Source organism: Andrographis paniculata, unplaced genomic scaffold, assembly GCF_009805555.1.
Source record: "Andrographis paniculata isolate CXL003 unplaced genomic scaffold, ASM980555v1 Contig11END, whole genome shotgun sequence".
Taxonomy (NCBI): Eukaryota; Viridiplantae; Streptophyta; class Magnoliopsida; order Lamiales; family Acanthaceae; genus Andrographis; species Andrographis paniculata.
Window position 1 is genome coordinate 464,493 of NW_026137391.1, and position 15,393 is coordinate 479,885.

The 15,393-nt window shown below is 32.5% G+C and overlaps 3 protein-coding genes across 4 annotated transcripts; 1 reads left to right on the forward strand and 2 right to left on the reverse strand.

The window, feature by feature from the left end:
* The first annotated feature begins 382 nt into the window (after positions 1-382).
* LOC127247727 (CASP-like protein 1) lies at positions 383-2,532 on the forward strand. Its single transcript, XM_051269709.1, has 3 exons — positions 383-715; positions 847-973; positions 2,081-2,532. The coding sequence occupies exons 1-3, from the start codon at positions 471-473 to the stop codon at positions 2,303-2,305; spliced, it is 597 nt and encodes a 198-aa protein (XP_051125666.1). The 5' UTR covers positions 383-470; the 3' UTR covers positions 2,306-2,532.
* A 705-nt stretch (positions 2,533-3,237) lies between these two features.
* On the reverse strand, positions 3,238-8,193 carry LOC127249600 (probable serine/threonine-protein kinase At1g54610). 2 transcript variants are annotated; one of them, XM_051272501.1, is made up of 7 exons: positions 7,339-8,179; positions 6,668-6,952; positions 6,247-6,564; positions 5,322-5,549; positions 5,098-5,198; positions 4,585-4,702; positions 3,238-3,977 (listed from the first exon to the last, which is right to left on the reverse strand). In XM_051272501.1, exons 1-7 carry the CDS (start codon positions 7,741-7,743, stop codon positions 3,696-3,698), a joined length of 1,737 nt encoding a protein of 578 aa, XP_051128458.1. In that variant the 5' UTR covers positions 7,744-8,179; the 3' UTR covers positions 3,238-3,695. The 2 variants fall into 2 exon arrangements, with proteins under 2 accessions (XP_051128458.1, XP_051128466.1); XM_051272509.1 differs by lacking the exon at positions 6,668-6,952 and having other exon boundaries at positions 7,339-8,193.
* A 1,024-nt stretch (positions 8,194-9,217) lies between these two features.
* On the reverse strand, positions 9,218-12,721 carry LOC127247474 (uncharacterized). The gene is made up of 9 exons (XM_051269315.1): positions 12,483-12,721; positions 11,827-11,939; positions 11,356-11,528; positions 10,602-10,695; positions 10,392-10,503; positions 10,215-10,303; positions 9,739-9,824; positions 9,570-9,634; positions 9,218-9,495 (listed from the first exon to the last, which is right to left on the reverse strand). Exons 1-9 carry the CDS (start codon positions 12,502-12,504, stop codon positions 9,389-9,391), a joined length of 861 nt encoding a protein of 286 aa, XP_051125272.1. The 5' UTR covers positions 12,505-12,721; the 3' UTR covers positions 9,218-9,388.
* Positions 12,722-15,393: the final 2,672 nt, after the last annotated feature.

A 15,393-nucleotide genomic window follows, 5' to 3' on the forward strand; every position in this document is an offset into this window, starting at 1 on the left:
AATTATATTAAGGGTCTGTTTGTCTGGGGATTTGGATTTTGAGTTAGAATTTGAATAGTAAAAATTTTGAATTTGAATAGTAGTACGATGTGATATAAATAGGTGTTGATGTGATGTTTTGAATGTAAAATTGATTTTTAGTATAATATAAAAACTAAAAAAATAAGTGTTTGATTTGATATTTTTGAAAAAAAAAAATTGAATGAATAGTAAGATTTTGCACAAATCTTACAAACGAACACACCCTAAAAAGAAAAGGACAAATTAAGTACTAGAGTACAATATTACCTAAAAAAGTTCAAACAAATACGCCCTAAAGACTACACACACGCCCTCTCTCTCTCTCTCTAGTCTCTCTCTCTCTCTCTATATATATATATATCTGTATCTATATAGTGGTACGAAGGTCATCGTTAAGAAAACAAAACCGTTCGAGCAATAATCGACAACAGTACACAATCAATCAAATAATGGCTTCGGTAGGCACTGAAGAATACGAGAAGGGGGTGTCGGCAGCGGCGGCGGCGCCACCGCCGGAGCGGAAAGAGCCGCTGAAGACGGCGGAGGTGGTGCTGAGGTTTCTAGTATTCGCGTCGTCTCTGGTGGCGGTTTTGGTTATGGTCACCGGAAACCAGACGGAGGTCGTCGCCAGAATTCCGATCCCGCCTTTCACCGTTTCCAGAACTGCCAAATTCAAACACTCCCCAGCTTTCATGTAATAACTATTTTTCTTTTTTTTTCTCTCTCCATATAATATTTTAAATAAAAAAATAATAAAAATTAATCGTTAATAAATATTGGTAGATCGTGTTCATTATTATAACTTTGATTTTTTGCGTCGCACAGATACTTTGTCGCAGCACATTCCGTGGCAGGATTTTTTGGCATCGTATCGACACTTCTATCGTTCTACGGTTTGAAAAAGCCCGCCTTCTCTCAGAAGGCATCTTCCCATTTCGTCATCATTGATGTGGTAATAATACCATCTCATATATAAACCTTTAATTTGTTTATATACACATTTTTAATTTTTTTTCTAATACTATTCATAAATAATCATTTTTGTTAAAAAATATTCATACGATTAATTCAATATTTTTAGGGTAAATTATTTTTTTAATCACGTATTTGATCATTTTATCATTTTAGTAAGTGGACCATGTTTGAAAATAATCCGTAACTAAATTTTTTTCGCTAAAATGGTCCTCCGGTGCCGGACTCGCCATACTGGCAGCCGTTGTTGATGTGGCGCTGACGTGGCTAACATGTCATCGCCACGTAGGTGCCACGTCGGAGGACCATTTTAACGAAATTGTTTTACATGCCGGACTATTTTGAGACAAAGTCCATTTAAATATCTTAAAATTGATAAATTAAATTATATACGGGACTAAAAAAATAATTTACCAAGATATTTTGTAAAATTTAAAATAAAAAAAATTCCACATGTCGTTGACATGGCATCTACGTGGCAATGACATGTCAGCCACGTCAACACCATGTAAGCAACAACAGGCCAGCGCGGCAACTCCGGCACCGAATGATCATTTTTAGCGAATTTTTTTTTTACTTATGAGACTATTTTCAGACATGATTAATTAAAGTTTTAATATGATAATGGGGTTAGATACAGAACTAAAAAAACAGTTAACCATGTTTTTAATATTTTCAAAAGTTTCTAAAACTTTTCTCTAAATAGAGCCTATATATAATTCATTTCATTTTTAATAATATTTTCAAAAGTTTCTAAAACTTTTCTCTAAATAGAGCCTATATATAATTCATTTCATTTTTAATCTACTTATGATGTGTTTTGAAAAGTATGTAGTTTTGTTTGTAAGGATGTGTCTTCTTCTTCTTTTTTTTTTTTTTTTTTTTTTTTTTCTTATTTAAATATGTGTAAGTTTCATGTTATTCGTGATGTATATTGTAACCAAACTTGTAACAAATAAATACTCCTATATACTTTATTATTAGCGGAATAAAAATAGAAGAACATATACCTTATATGTATTGAATTTTTAGTTAATATTTGAAATAAAAATGTAAATATTAATTTTTATGTGTGTGTTGTCGACAGCTGCTGCTGGGGATTGTGGCGTCGGCGACGGGAGCTGGAAGTGCCGTCGCTTACGTGGGGCTGAAGGGAAATTCGCACGTGCAATGGGGAAAGATTTGCGGGTTGTACGACAGCTTCTGCCGCCACATTGGAGCTTCGATGGCGGTCTCGTTGTTTGGTTCTGTCGTGCTCACGCTTCTCGTCTTGCTCTCGCTTTATTCTTTGTCGAAGAAAATTCCCAAGTAATTGGTGATTGATGGATTTTGTTTTGTTTGAAGAATTATTTGATGTTGTTTTTGGGTGTGTAAATTTGAATGTAGATTTGGGATTGGTTTTTTCTTGTCTAGTTTGGTGAACTGTAGAAGCAATTTATTGTAATGTAATGTTAATGTATTCATTCTTATATGTTTTGTGGTAATTAGTCAAGCCTTTCTATTTATTGATTGAATTTTGGGTTTATCTTTCCAAACAAATTTACAAATTTCTTAATATTATTCTCAATATATATATTTTATCATTTCAAAAAAATTAAAATTCAACATAAAATAATTTTTTTTTTATATTTCTGACATGATTCTTCCACGCCCTTCTCTTGGCTTATCTTGGTGACAATTTCAGTTTATGAAACTTCCATTGTCTTAAATTAAACATTGCCCTCAATACTTCAGTATATACAATATATAACTAAAATTTAAATATCCCGTAAAAAATTGATATAGTGGTATAAGATGAACTCGTAACCTTATCAATTTTAGACTAGCGTGACTTGTCTTGTCAGACTTAATTTGCACACCAAAAGAATATTATTATGTGTTGTACTATGTTAATAAGCAATTAGGGAACAAAGTAACATAAACTTTACTAATAAATAGATAATTACTCGATATCAATTCAATTTAAGTAAGGCTCCAATTAAATAAAATTGTAAGACAATATACATAAATGCTCAATCATATTTGTAAGACAATATATATATATATATTTAAAAAATTACTATTAACAAATAGTACCAATATATATATATATATTTTTATGACGTGAGAATCCACACGACCGAACCTCCCTTATCGGACAATAGTACCAAATTTTTTGAAAATATTGCGGGACTTTTTAAATATATGACTCAACAGCATATGGAAAGACATTAAAAAGTGACGAATTTCATCACACAAAAGGCAAAGAGTCGAATAGCAGTTTATAACTATAAGAGAGTAGAGGTTCGTTCATTCGCAGCTACATTATATTATGCTGAAGACGACAGTAGGCCAAAACATTCAACACATTCATTTCTAACATAATTGACAACAAAACACACAAACAAACAACGGGTGCGAAAAACTATCTTCTCCTTCGACTGTCTACGACATTTAAGACAAAAAATGAAAACGAAAATATCAATCCGGCAATGCATGCTGTGATGCGGCACTAATAAAAAAAATTATAGTTTGTCGATGAGCGCAAGGAAGTTTTCAGAATTTACAAAAAAAGAAACGCCCGAAAGTTGTGTACCTTTTTCACGATCCCAAAAAAGAATGCCGGAAACAAGACAAAAGGGACAGACGAATGTATAATCAATCTCTCAAACAATTAGGCAGTTTTTACGGCACAATTACCTGATGAAAGTTGCGGTATCATATCATTCTCGAGTATTCAGAACAGAGCCTTTATTCTTCGATGGCTTTAGTTTTCTTCTTGGAGCACCGACCCCGGTGGGATCAGCCAATGGGCCTGACCATGTTTCGATTGGTTCTTTGGCGTATGAAAAATTCATTGTACTGAAAGGGACATCGGGAGGATCGAAGGTTGGATCTATGTGATGAGAAGGCCCCATGGTGTAGCCGAGTCCTCCGTCTTGGTGTGGAGGAGGGAATTTTTCGCTTTTGCTCTTTGCATTTGCATGGTTGATCAGACGTCGCCTCTGTTACACGTATAAAATGAAAAATTGAGATAAAGTCAGAGAAACTTTGGGTGAGTTTGGTTTATACTTCAAACCCATGTAAATACCATTCAGTCTACATAATTTCCGATAAAAATGTTCTATTTCCTCTCGCAAAAAATAATATCAAAATACTATTTAACCAAAATTCAAATAAAAAACTGAATTTCAAATCAAAACCAAACAACCCTTCATTGTAAATAACATTCAAATCAATATGAATTTAGCTATTTTACCCAAACCGGATAATTTTTTAACCTTTTCAAAATTTCTTTTCCACGTTCGTATGCAATGGCAGGAACATTATCCAGCTACTAATTCTACTTCATCAAGAGCCACTCAAATAAAAATGGAGAAAACTTGACAGGACAGATTTCAGGAAAACCCGAGAATGCAATATGATTTTTTTACCGAATATGTGCTAAGCTGTGACATTTGATCTATAACTTGCAAGAGAGAACCAAGTTTTGACTTAAATTACGAATGAAAACCTATTTATGTGCACAGGACAGTAATAAGATTTGACGGAAGTTATACGACAAATGTGCTTATAATGGAGGTTTTGAAAGATGGATTTTAAATGACGTACATCGATATTGGCTCGCAGCTCTGCATTGGCTTCAGGGGCTGGCATTGCCCGTGATGCTTGCTCACGCACCCGTGTTTTCTTTGAGCTGGCAGCATGTGTTTTACCGGCTGTTTTTAACCTGCAATTGTGAAGCTGCGGTGAGCCAGAGGACACAAATGGTGTAATTTCCAGATACAACACATACAACTTACAGCATTACTTCTTCCAGAAAAAAAATTATACTCCTTCCATCCACCAAAATTATGTTTAATTTTTCTATTTCGGTTACCTGCTAAACTTATATATAGTCGATATATAGTAAAACACTTTATCAACTCATTTTTTTAATATCTCTAATTTAACGAATAATAACTATCTTGCCACTCTATTTTCTACCTACTAACACTTTTAATAAATTTTACTCTACTTTTATATTAAAATACTATTATCTTTTAGTTTTCATGCTCGGACAAAATTACATATTTTTTCCAGAGGGAGGGAGTATAAAACAGGATATGTAAAAGCACTCCAAACCTTCTAGCTTCTTCATCCCGACGCTTGGCATCCATCTCCTTGCTTGGAGGATACTTTGGAAGGCTCGAAGGTTCACAGGCATAAGGTTTAGTTGTGAAGAACTGCAAGAGAAAAGGAAATCACTCGTTATACAGAGATTCGTGCAAAAAGGGAATAAGAGGTCGAAAAAAGCAAGTATCAATGGTCCTACAGCAGAAATTCAGCATTAGAGAGAAAGGACTCACTTCGCTCCTTAAAGCAACTGTAGCAGTTTGACGCTCGGCAGGATCAATTGCAAGAAGAGTGTCAATTAAAGGAAGCGACGACTGGGGAAAATCTTTGAAGACATCTTTTATTCGCCTTTTGTATGCTTGCTGTGGCTTGAATATGGTTGCATGAGGCAGCTTCGACTTTTTCCAATATTCGTCAGATGGCGAACCGCATAGCTTAAAAATCTTGTGAAGCTGTTCCACCTGATTGCAAGCAATAGTTTGTTAGTGTAATTGGGAATCGTGTTTTATAAATACGACGAAATTGCTCCAAGTTGAAAGTTTCATATTTAATTTTAGATTATAAGCTAAGAAATTGAACTGTATTGCACTCAGAGAACACGAAATATAACAGTTTTCGGAACAAATAAAACAACGATGCACCTTCTAAAATGGGAATCAAGCTTATCGACTTAGACGCATAGATACAACTCAATACGCATAACACCATCTACAATATAAGACATAGCTCATAAACAAAGGTTGTGTTTGGTTGGAGGATTTTTGAATTTCTACAATTCACCAAAAATTTTCTCCTAAAAAAATCAAATTAAATTATACTAAAAATCAATTTTACATTTAAACAATTTACATCAAAACCTATTTATATCACACTATGCAGCTATTCCAATTCAAACCTTTTTACTATTCAAAATCAATATAAACCCAAAATCCAAACCCCTAACAGAACACACCCGCAATTTTGCAATAAGTTACAGCCATCAAGTTAGAATAATTGATCATTTAAAAACCAGAAACCAATTGTCGGCACGGACCATTGTGCACTATTCTTAAACACACAGCATCAGATTCAACAGCCACATATTGTAATACCGTACCACAAAGTCAGACCGTGCATAAAATCATAAAGAACTTGAACTCAAACACGTAAAGTATTTACCTCTGTACGCCCAGCCATGATGGGCTTTCCAGCAAATAACTCAGCTAAAATGCACCCAGCGCTCCACAAGTCCACGCCTACACCATAGTCGGTGGCTCCAAGCAGCAGCTCGGGCGGTCTATACCAAAGGGTTACTACACGGCTCGTCATGGGCTGTTTGTTGTTGGGGTCAAAGATGGTAGCTAACCCAAAATCAGCAATCTTAAGAACTCCATCATCGTCAATTAGAAGATTGGAACCCTTAATATCCCGATGTAAGACATGTCGATTGTGGCAATGTTCAAGGCCGGACAATAGTTGATGTACATAGCATTTGACCTATAATATTAACAAATAATCACCAGAGGAAAGATTTTTACAGAAATTCTTAAAAAGGGATGATGTAATTAAATGATTCCGGAAACAAACATGTGAATCTCACCTGAGGCTCTGTAAACTTGATGCTAGGACTTGACGAAAGGCCAGCTAAATCATGTGACATATAATCAAACACAAGATACAAACTACACGACATCCTAGACGTCACCAAACCTTGCAATTTCACAATGTTTGGATGATCCAGGCGGCGGAGAATCAAAATTTCCCTAGCCATAAATTTCACACTCTCGGGCTCTAAATTATCAAATCGAACCTTCTTCAATGCCACAATTTCGCCCGTCAAAGTATCTCTAGCTTTATAAACGTTGCTATAAGTACCTTGTCCAATCTAAACCAAATTCAAACAAAAAATATGAAAAAAAAAAAAATCAGAAACATCATTTCAAATGTAGCAAAATTACTTGTAATTCGAAAAGTTGCACCATTCTCCTTCATGGTTTAAAAATTGTAAGAGACACATTTGTGTTCTATAAAACATTGCACAAAATCCCTAAAAGTGTTTTCGAATACCGAAGTCTTATGCAATTTTTAGGGAATTCTTGCAATATTTTCTAAATCATTATGCAATTTTTAAATCATGAGAAATTATGATGCCAACTTTCCAAACATCAATGGATTATAAGCAATTTTTCATTTCAATGTAGATAAACCTAAAACAACACAAATCAGAGCAATTTTAAACCAAATCGTTACTAGAACCGAAAAATCACATGCCTTATCGAGCTTCTCAAAGGTATCCGCCCGACGAGGCACCCATCCACTAAGAGCCTCGCCGGCAACTGCCACGAGCCATGGAGGCCATCCAGCAGCAACTTGCTCACCTTCAACATGCTTAGGTGGATTACTCAGCCTAGGATTCAGCCTAGCCTTCCTCTTCTCCTTTCTCGATGGCTTCACACGCTCATCCTTAACTTCATTTTTATTATTATCCCCTCCGTTCTGAACTTCTCCGGCGGTGGCGCCACCACCGCCGCCGCCACCTCCCTCAGCCTTATTTACTGAACCATCCACCGCTTTCTCCCCCTTCCTTGACAAATCTTCACCTCCTACTCTATCTCTACCGAAATCGCCTCCAGATGGCCCAGGAGACGACGCCTCTTTGCCAAAAACACATCCCATCTCTCCAAGAAGCTAAATTTCATTGCTCATCCGAATTCCACCAAAAATTAACAACAGTTGCGAAATTAAACACGCACTTAAGGACGAAAACCAGCATACGAACGAAATCCAGTAACAAGCTTTACTCAATCGAGCATATATATGAATAGTATCCCAAAATCCGCAAACAAACCAAATAAATCACACAAACAAAGGAGATGTAAACGAATAGCGCAAGCAATTACAGTTACGGAGCGTGAATTGAAGCAGACTTCAATCAATAAAGCGCGATGCTTGAAGTATAATAATGGAGTGCGAACCCTAGCTTTAGTGCTGAACAAAGCAGAGGCAGCAATTATGATTTTGTGAATGCCCGCGATGCTGAGCGGTCAAAAATTGAGGGGCTTGATTTGTCGGGCCCGGGATTCCGAGTCCCGATGCGAAGGTGACCGTCGATCGTTGACGGGGCCCAATCGGACGGTGGTAGATGGCATCCAGGAGCAGATTGAAAATAATTGGTGTGCTTTTTCTTTTTTTTAGTGTGGGTGTGGGATTGAAGAAGCCTCAAACACAAAAGAAAATAGTCAAAAGTCCAAATGAATTATTTATTTATTTATTAAATATTCAAATGTGTGATGAGCTGTACAACCTTCTTCGTCACATTTTTGTCACCTTCAGTGAATCTCACTAGCTTTTTTAACTGTAGGCAGTCGCAAATTTGGTTGTATTTGCTTGTAAGGCTTTTTATTATTTATAAAAATATAATATTAAAGTAAATATTTATTTATTTTTTTATATTACATTATAAATTAACTTTACATTTAAATATATAATGTAAGTATTTCTCTATACTACATTAATAATTTTTTAAATTTAAAATTGCAAACACAAAATTGTGCTAGGTGTGTTTATTTAATAAAATTATTTGAAAAAATAATTTTTTTTTATGTGAAATATATAAAATTTTGAAAGTAATATAAAAATAATAAATATATATAATATATTAATTTAATAAATTAATAATTATACATATGTTAAAATAGAGATTTTTAAATTAAATAATAGTTTTTTTTTAAAAAAAAAAATATGAATTCCATTTATTCATCTTAATAGAAAAATATGTCGGATATTATTACGGAGGATACATTTCTTTGAAAAAATAAACATGCTTGTTATCCGATAGAAAGTGAAAGGTTTGTATTGTTTTTTATTCTGACATTTTAATGCAAATATTATTGAATATAAATAATATTTCATGTAATATTATAAGTAAAATTTTAATAAATTTAAATAATCTAATAAATATATATATATCTAAATAAAATCTTTTAGCTTTCTATTAAATTAATTTCAGTTAAGAATAGAAACAAGTGAAAAAACATGATAGAACTTCTAAACCCAACCCCATAGACTTGATTATAAGCTTATATCCAACATCTACCCTATTAAATGCAAATACAACATATATATATATATATATATACATAAAGGATAAAAAAAAAAAAAAACTCTATTATTAGAAACACCTGAAATAGATCAATGTGGGTAAAAATTGAGATATAGTGAAGATGTTCATCATTCAAACTCCACAGATTCAATAATATGCTTATTTATGTATGTATGTATGTATAATCAAGAAGGAGAAGAAGCCAAACCATAGATAATTTCAGAGGCTTTCAAGGAACTTCTCGAAGCTCGGATATTCCGGTTCCCATTCGAGCTCAGCTCTGGTTTTCGAGTTGTTCAATTTCTTACCTAAAGGGTCAGATGTTCCTGCAAGAACAACACAAATTTGGTAACTGGAAATGAAAACCAGTTGTGTAAATTGGATGGTATGCTTTACGTACCTGTAAACCTCTCGAACTTGTTATCGTATTTTCCACTCTTGTTAACCAGTTCCATCAATTCCTGCCTGAATAATAATAACAATACAATGTAACCTGTTAAGAGTGTCGAAAATGGTTCTATCCACAAAGAGATCCTACTTTTGTCGATTTTTTCTTTTTTTGCTCAAACCTGGATAGGGGATGATTGTCGCAACCTAGAAAGATCCTGCCGCGAAGATTCTTTTTCAAGATATTGATCGAAAGTGATGCTGCATCCTATTGCATTGCACGAACCGACACATTGTTTCAGAAGGTACAATAAACTATGATCACAATGAGTTCCCAAAGAAAATAAATTTATGAAATGATCATCTCGACTAAAAGTTAAATTAGTAGGAAAGTACATCATTAATTTTACATTATATAGTCTTCCAGTACGTCCTCTTACATGCAAGGTGAATTTTTACACCACACAAACCTTGCACATGAACAATATTTTTTACGTAAATTTTTAGATGAAGTAAAAAAAAATAAAAAATTATCCATGTACTTGATTCATATGGTGTAATGAAAGACTATATCATATGATGTATTTTCCAATTAGCTTAAATTTTTAGGTGAAATGATCATTTAACAACCTTATTAAAGGGAATTCAAAACCATTACCTCATAGTGAATTAGATTAAGGATGTGATCGGGTCGAACGTCAGCAATCCCTTTCTCCAACCAGTATACATGGGCACCTCTGTCGGCTTTGTACTGCAAGTTAAGGAATTGATGGTATTGTTTTTATGGAGGGGTGGGATATATAGAAGCAGTCGTAGTGATAATTCAAAAGGGATATGTAAAGCCCCGATAATCTAACAACACAACCCCCAGCCTCCACCGCTGCTTTCTCAGCTTTGAGTAAATTATCTGTCCTGGGACTCATTCCAATTGGTACAACGGGAGTATCCTGTGAAGAGAATTCGGTTGCTCAGTTGACAGAAGAAGATACCTAAATAAAAAGATTTCCAGCAGGCCCAAAAAATGTTTATTTGATCAAATGAATACCTCATTGCAATATCCATTATCGTTGCAGTCGTAGGGAGCTGAGCTTGAAGTGAACAAGAAGGAGCCTTCCCCATTCCATTTCAAAGTTGCTTCCCTGTTAATATCAACGATGAATAAAAGACAAAAATATTGCGGAATTGTGGAAATCAAAAAAATAAAATGCCAACACAGAAGACAATAATTTAGTATCTGGCCAACCTATATCTGGGGTGGCCAAGTAAAGTATTTTCACTGATGGTTTCAGTTTAAGTTTCAGACAGTACAAATAATATATATAAGTGTCACATTAAAATCCTAACGATCCACGGCCAAAAATAATTTTTTGGCTGCCCCCTTTAAACCCCCAGCGACCTTAATGCCAAAGTCAACAAGGAAATGGATGCAAAGTACTCCTCAACCTTAAGGCTTCAGCTTGGGGCTTAACAATACAACAAAAAATACTATAATTTAATTACCTTTACTAACCAACACGAATCGCTACATCAAAAGATTAAACTACATTGGTCCGTAACAGCCAATTAACAGAAAAATAGTATGCTATATAATAGATGTAAGGACAAGTAAATTTAATCTCTCAACTAATGCTATTCACCAAATGTCTCAATGAAACCGTTAAGCATAAGCTGACAATATTCTAGAAAGCCAAACATGTCTGTCAGTATATTTCCCAGCAAACCAACATAATATATACAAAAACATATCATACAAAATGTTTCATGTAGATTTAATAACAGGAGCACAATCTTATACTCACCTTACATCACCGGGGTAATCTGGAGTTCGGTATGGAGGGGCACAGAAAATAACATAAGGGAACTTATGAGTTACTTGTGTTTCTTTAGTGGAGGGGATGATCCCTTTTCTTCTTAACTCATCATGACGATCAGTTGTTAGTGTCTGCCCATATATTTGAGAACCTGGATGTAGCTGCCACAGAAAAATTCAAACTGATCACCGTACAGATATCAAATTTCACACTCTGAGACAACCAAAAAAAAAAACAACATGCTGCTACATAACAGATAATACATATTTTAAATTCCATGCAAATGTTAATAGCACACCATGGTCCTTGAAACAACAGATGTTCTCTGGATAAAGCTGTATGCTACAGAATAGCAAATGTTAATGACTAAGCAATAAAAGACAAGATATGATCGGCTTTCATTAGAATATGTCCTAAGGAATTAGGCATGAATTAATTGACTCTAATGCAGAAATATACCTTCTGCCATTTTTCAGCCACTATGCATCCCAGCACCCCTGCCCCAACAATCAACAAATCTTCGGCTCCAACAACTCTGGTGGAGGAAACTTCAATTTTATTGTTGGGTTCACCTTCAACATGCCAAGCACAGAATTAATGGATTATCAATGAAATCATACACGTAGAGATACATCAGTTATGAAGTGGCTACTACCAATCTTTTTTAAGTGGACCATCAATGGAGTCTATCAAAATAAGACGTGATATAGTTTATTTGAATTCTTCGATTTCTTATTGATTACATATTCATTCCAGTATAGTTTGATTGTATTACGAGCTAAGCCTGAACGAGTTTTGATCGAGCCAAATGCTAACTAATCTGAAGGAGCTCGACATTTTCACATGGATATATATATATATATATTTATATATATCGTTTATTAACTCAAATAAAAGCACTATCTGCAAATCAGCAGCGACGAGAAACTCACAGCTACGAAATTCTGTGTACATTCAAGCACAAACCAATTAACAAATTCATGACCGCACGATAAGCTCACAGTTACAAAATTACGCCAATTTTAGGAAAACGACTATTAGAATTGTGAAAGAACACACACATTCACGAAGAATCAGTGCACCAGAGAAATTATCGCTTGAGGATGAGAGAAAACCTGGACAAGAATTGACTTCCATGGGAACCGGTGTGACCGCGTTCGATTCCAGTGATCGCAGTCTCCAATAGGCAAAAACGCCAATGGAGTCGAGAATCGAGGCGGAAGAAGTAAGATTTGAGCTTCCGAGAATACCCAAGATGCTCAGTGCAGCCGATGATAGCCCGAACTGAATCTCGTTATCTTCCGCCAAACGCAAATAGGACCGGTTTGTTGGAGTTTTCTTTTTAGGAGCTTGTTTGTTTTGTTTGGTTTAAAGGGTTTAATTTTATCTATAAAATTATATAAATAATATAAAATAATGAATATCTCTAATATATTTTTTTTTTAAAAATTAGGGAAAATAGGGTGTGTTTCTTAAGGTAAGTGGGTTTGGTTTTTATTTGAATTTTGGGATTAGTTTGAATTTTGTTGTTTTTTTTATTTGGATTTGACTAGGGTTTGAGGAGCTTTGATGTGTATTGATTCGATGAATAATGAATAAAATAATATAAATGTGTATTAAATTTAATTGATAAAATTAATATTGTATAATTTGATCATGAAGTTATATTATACCCAATATATATATTTAAATTTTTTTTATTCGTATTATAAAAAAATTTATTTTCTACAAAATAACATATATATATATATTTTTTATATTTTTTTTACACTATAATTGTTATATTGCAGCCTTTGTCCTGCATCGGGGAATCGGGCTGATTTGGAAAAAAAATACTGTGCACAGTGTTTGCACCGTATTTTCCCCAAACATGTCTTGGTTCGGGTGTGTTTGTTTGGGGGTTTGGATTTTGAGTTGGGATTTGAATAGTAAAAATTTTGAATTTGAATAGTTGTATGATGTAATATAAATAGGTGTTGATGTGATGTTTTGAATGTAAAATTGATTTTTAGTATAATATAAAAAATGAAAAATAGGTGTTTGATTTGATGTTTTTGGGGAAAAAAAATTGAATGAATAGTAGAAATCTTATTAAATCCCCCAAACAAACACACCCGAAACAGACTCATATAGTTGTATTTTTTTCATACAATAAATATGCCTATTTTTCTTTTTATTTAAAATCATCATTTTTAAAATAAAAATTATTTTTTCTATTTCAAATATGATGTCTTATTTATTGTAAATACGGAAAAAAAATTATTTAATAAAAACAATTATAATTTAAGATGAAGATAGCTAATTAATATAATTAAAATTAATTAATTATAAATAAAAAAATTTAAAATAAAATTAAAGTATATAATACTTTTTGAAAAAACAAAAGCGATTAATTAATCATGTATTAATAAAAATATTAATTATTTAATAAAAATAATTATAAATTAAGATTAAGGTAACTTATTAGTATAATAAAAATTAAAATAATTATAAATAAAAAAATTTAAAATAAAATTAAAATATATAATACTTTTTGTGTGACAGAATAAATGGTACACTGAGACATAAAAAAAATAGACACTATAAATGAGACTGGAGAACTAATATGTACTTATTTGGTAATTTAATATTGACACTTTTTTTTTTATTTGTCCTACATTTTTCTATTTTGGGTAAAATATTATTAAATTAAAATATATTTAATAAATATAAATTAATTTAATTAACTCTATAATATATACTATTATATATTCATTCAAAACTCTGGATATTAATCTCTTTTCTAAAAAAATATCATTAATTATAAAAAAGAATTATAATATTTTTTTAATTATTTATTAATTATATTTCATTTAAAATTTTATATTTACTGTAAAGTGTACACAAAAGTTAAAACCAAGAGAGTTTTAATGAACATTTGTGTTTGCAGGACAAAGTAGGCATTAAGATTGGATACTTAAAAAGATATACTGAAAATGTCGTATCATAATATATGTTGTTTGTACAAATTCTTTGATATGTTTTAAAAAATACAACACCAAGATAACATATACTTAAAATTTAATATACCTAATTATTCATATGATACCAGTTTATGTTCATTCAGTTCATTTAATATTTTTCAATAAAATATTATTATAAAAAAATATAGGTATATACATATTAATATAATATATAGATTATTTATTCAAAAAAATTAATAATTTAGTATAAAAATATTATTTTTTTATACTGCACAAATTTTCATATCATATACTCTCTCTATCTTAAAAGTATAGTCGTATTACGTTGGACACGAGATTTAAGAAATATTGATATTATATTGGTAGTTGGTAAAAAGTAATAATGAATAACTTTTTTGTCTTTGTGAGTATATTAGTGTAAAAAGTATTGACAATTGTGTAATAATAATGAAAAAGTAAAAGTAATTTTACGATGATATAATTATTTATGTAAATGAGACTATTGTTTTGAAACCGATAAAAATGATAAACAAAATTATTGTAATGTGACGGAGAGAATATAAAAAATCAATTTTATGGACAAACGACTGAGCCAACAAATTGATTATTTCCTTTTAAAATCATGGGGCGACATTTTCAGGTTTTGGTAATGCAAATTTATTTGTGGCTTTTAATGATGGTAAATTAGCAGCCAAGAATGGCGTTTCAACAAGGTGTGAGTCAGCAGCCTGTCATCATGCAATTGGGCTTCCGCCACGTGTCGGATAATGAATTACTTTTTAAAACTAATTAAAAATGCCTTGTGGTAGGTAGGCAGTTCGATTGTATGCCAAAAATATTTCTTCTATTTGCATTACTTTTTCCACCTTTTTCTTATCCAATCACCCAAATTTGAGGTTGTCTATTCAAAATGGTCCTCATATTATTAAATATATATATATATTTTTATTCTTTATTAAAAAATTAAATAAATAAATAAAGGTGGCCCTCACACGTTTTTAATGGATAAGGAATCAACCAATTACTAACTCCGTCTCAAACAATGTGCAATATTTATTTTTGG

Excerpts from the sequence above, each read along its gene's own strand:
- LOC127247727 (XM_051269709.1), top strand. The coding sequence starts at position 471 with ATGGCTTCGGTAGGCACTGAAGAATACGAGAAGGGGGTGTCGGCAGCG. Across the intron at positions 716-846 it reads AAACACTCCCCAGCTTTCAT|ATACTTTGTCGCAGCACATT; the intron begins GTAATAACTATT and ends TGCGTCGCACAG. Across the intron at positions 974-2,080 it reads ATTTCGTCATCATTGATGTG|CTGCTGCTGGGGATTGTGGC; the intron begins GTAATAATACCA and ends TGTTGTCGACAG.
- LOC127249600 (XM_051272501.1), bottom strand. The coding sequence starts at position 7,743 with ATGGGATGTGTTTTTGGCAAAGAGGCGTCGTCTCCTGGGCCATCTGGA. Across the intron at positions 6,565-6,667 it reads TCAAGTTTACAGAGCCTCAG|GTCAAATGCTATGTACATCA; the intron begins GTGAGATTCACA and ends TTAATATTATAG. Across the intron at positions 5,550-6,246 it reads TCATGGCTGGGCGTACAGAG|GTGGAACAGCTTCACAAGAT; the intron begins GTAAATACTTTA and ends GCTTGCAATCAG.
- LOC127247474 (XM_051269315.1), bottom strand. The coding sequence starts at position 12,504 with ATGGAAGTCAATTCTTGTCCAG. Across the intron at positions 11,529-11,826 it reads TGGCTGAAAAATGGCAGAAG|CTACATCCAGGTTCTCAAAT; the intron begins GTATATTTCTGC and ends TTTCTGTGGCAG. Across the intron at positions 10,696-11,355 it reads GATTACCCCGGTGATGTAAG|GGAAGCAACTTTGAAATGGA; the intron begins GTGAGTATAAGA and ends TGATATTAACAG.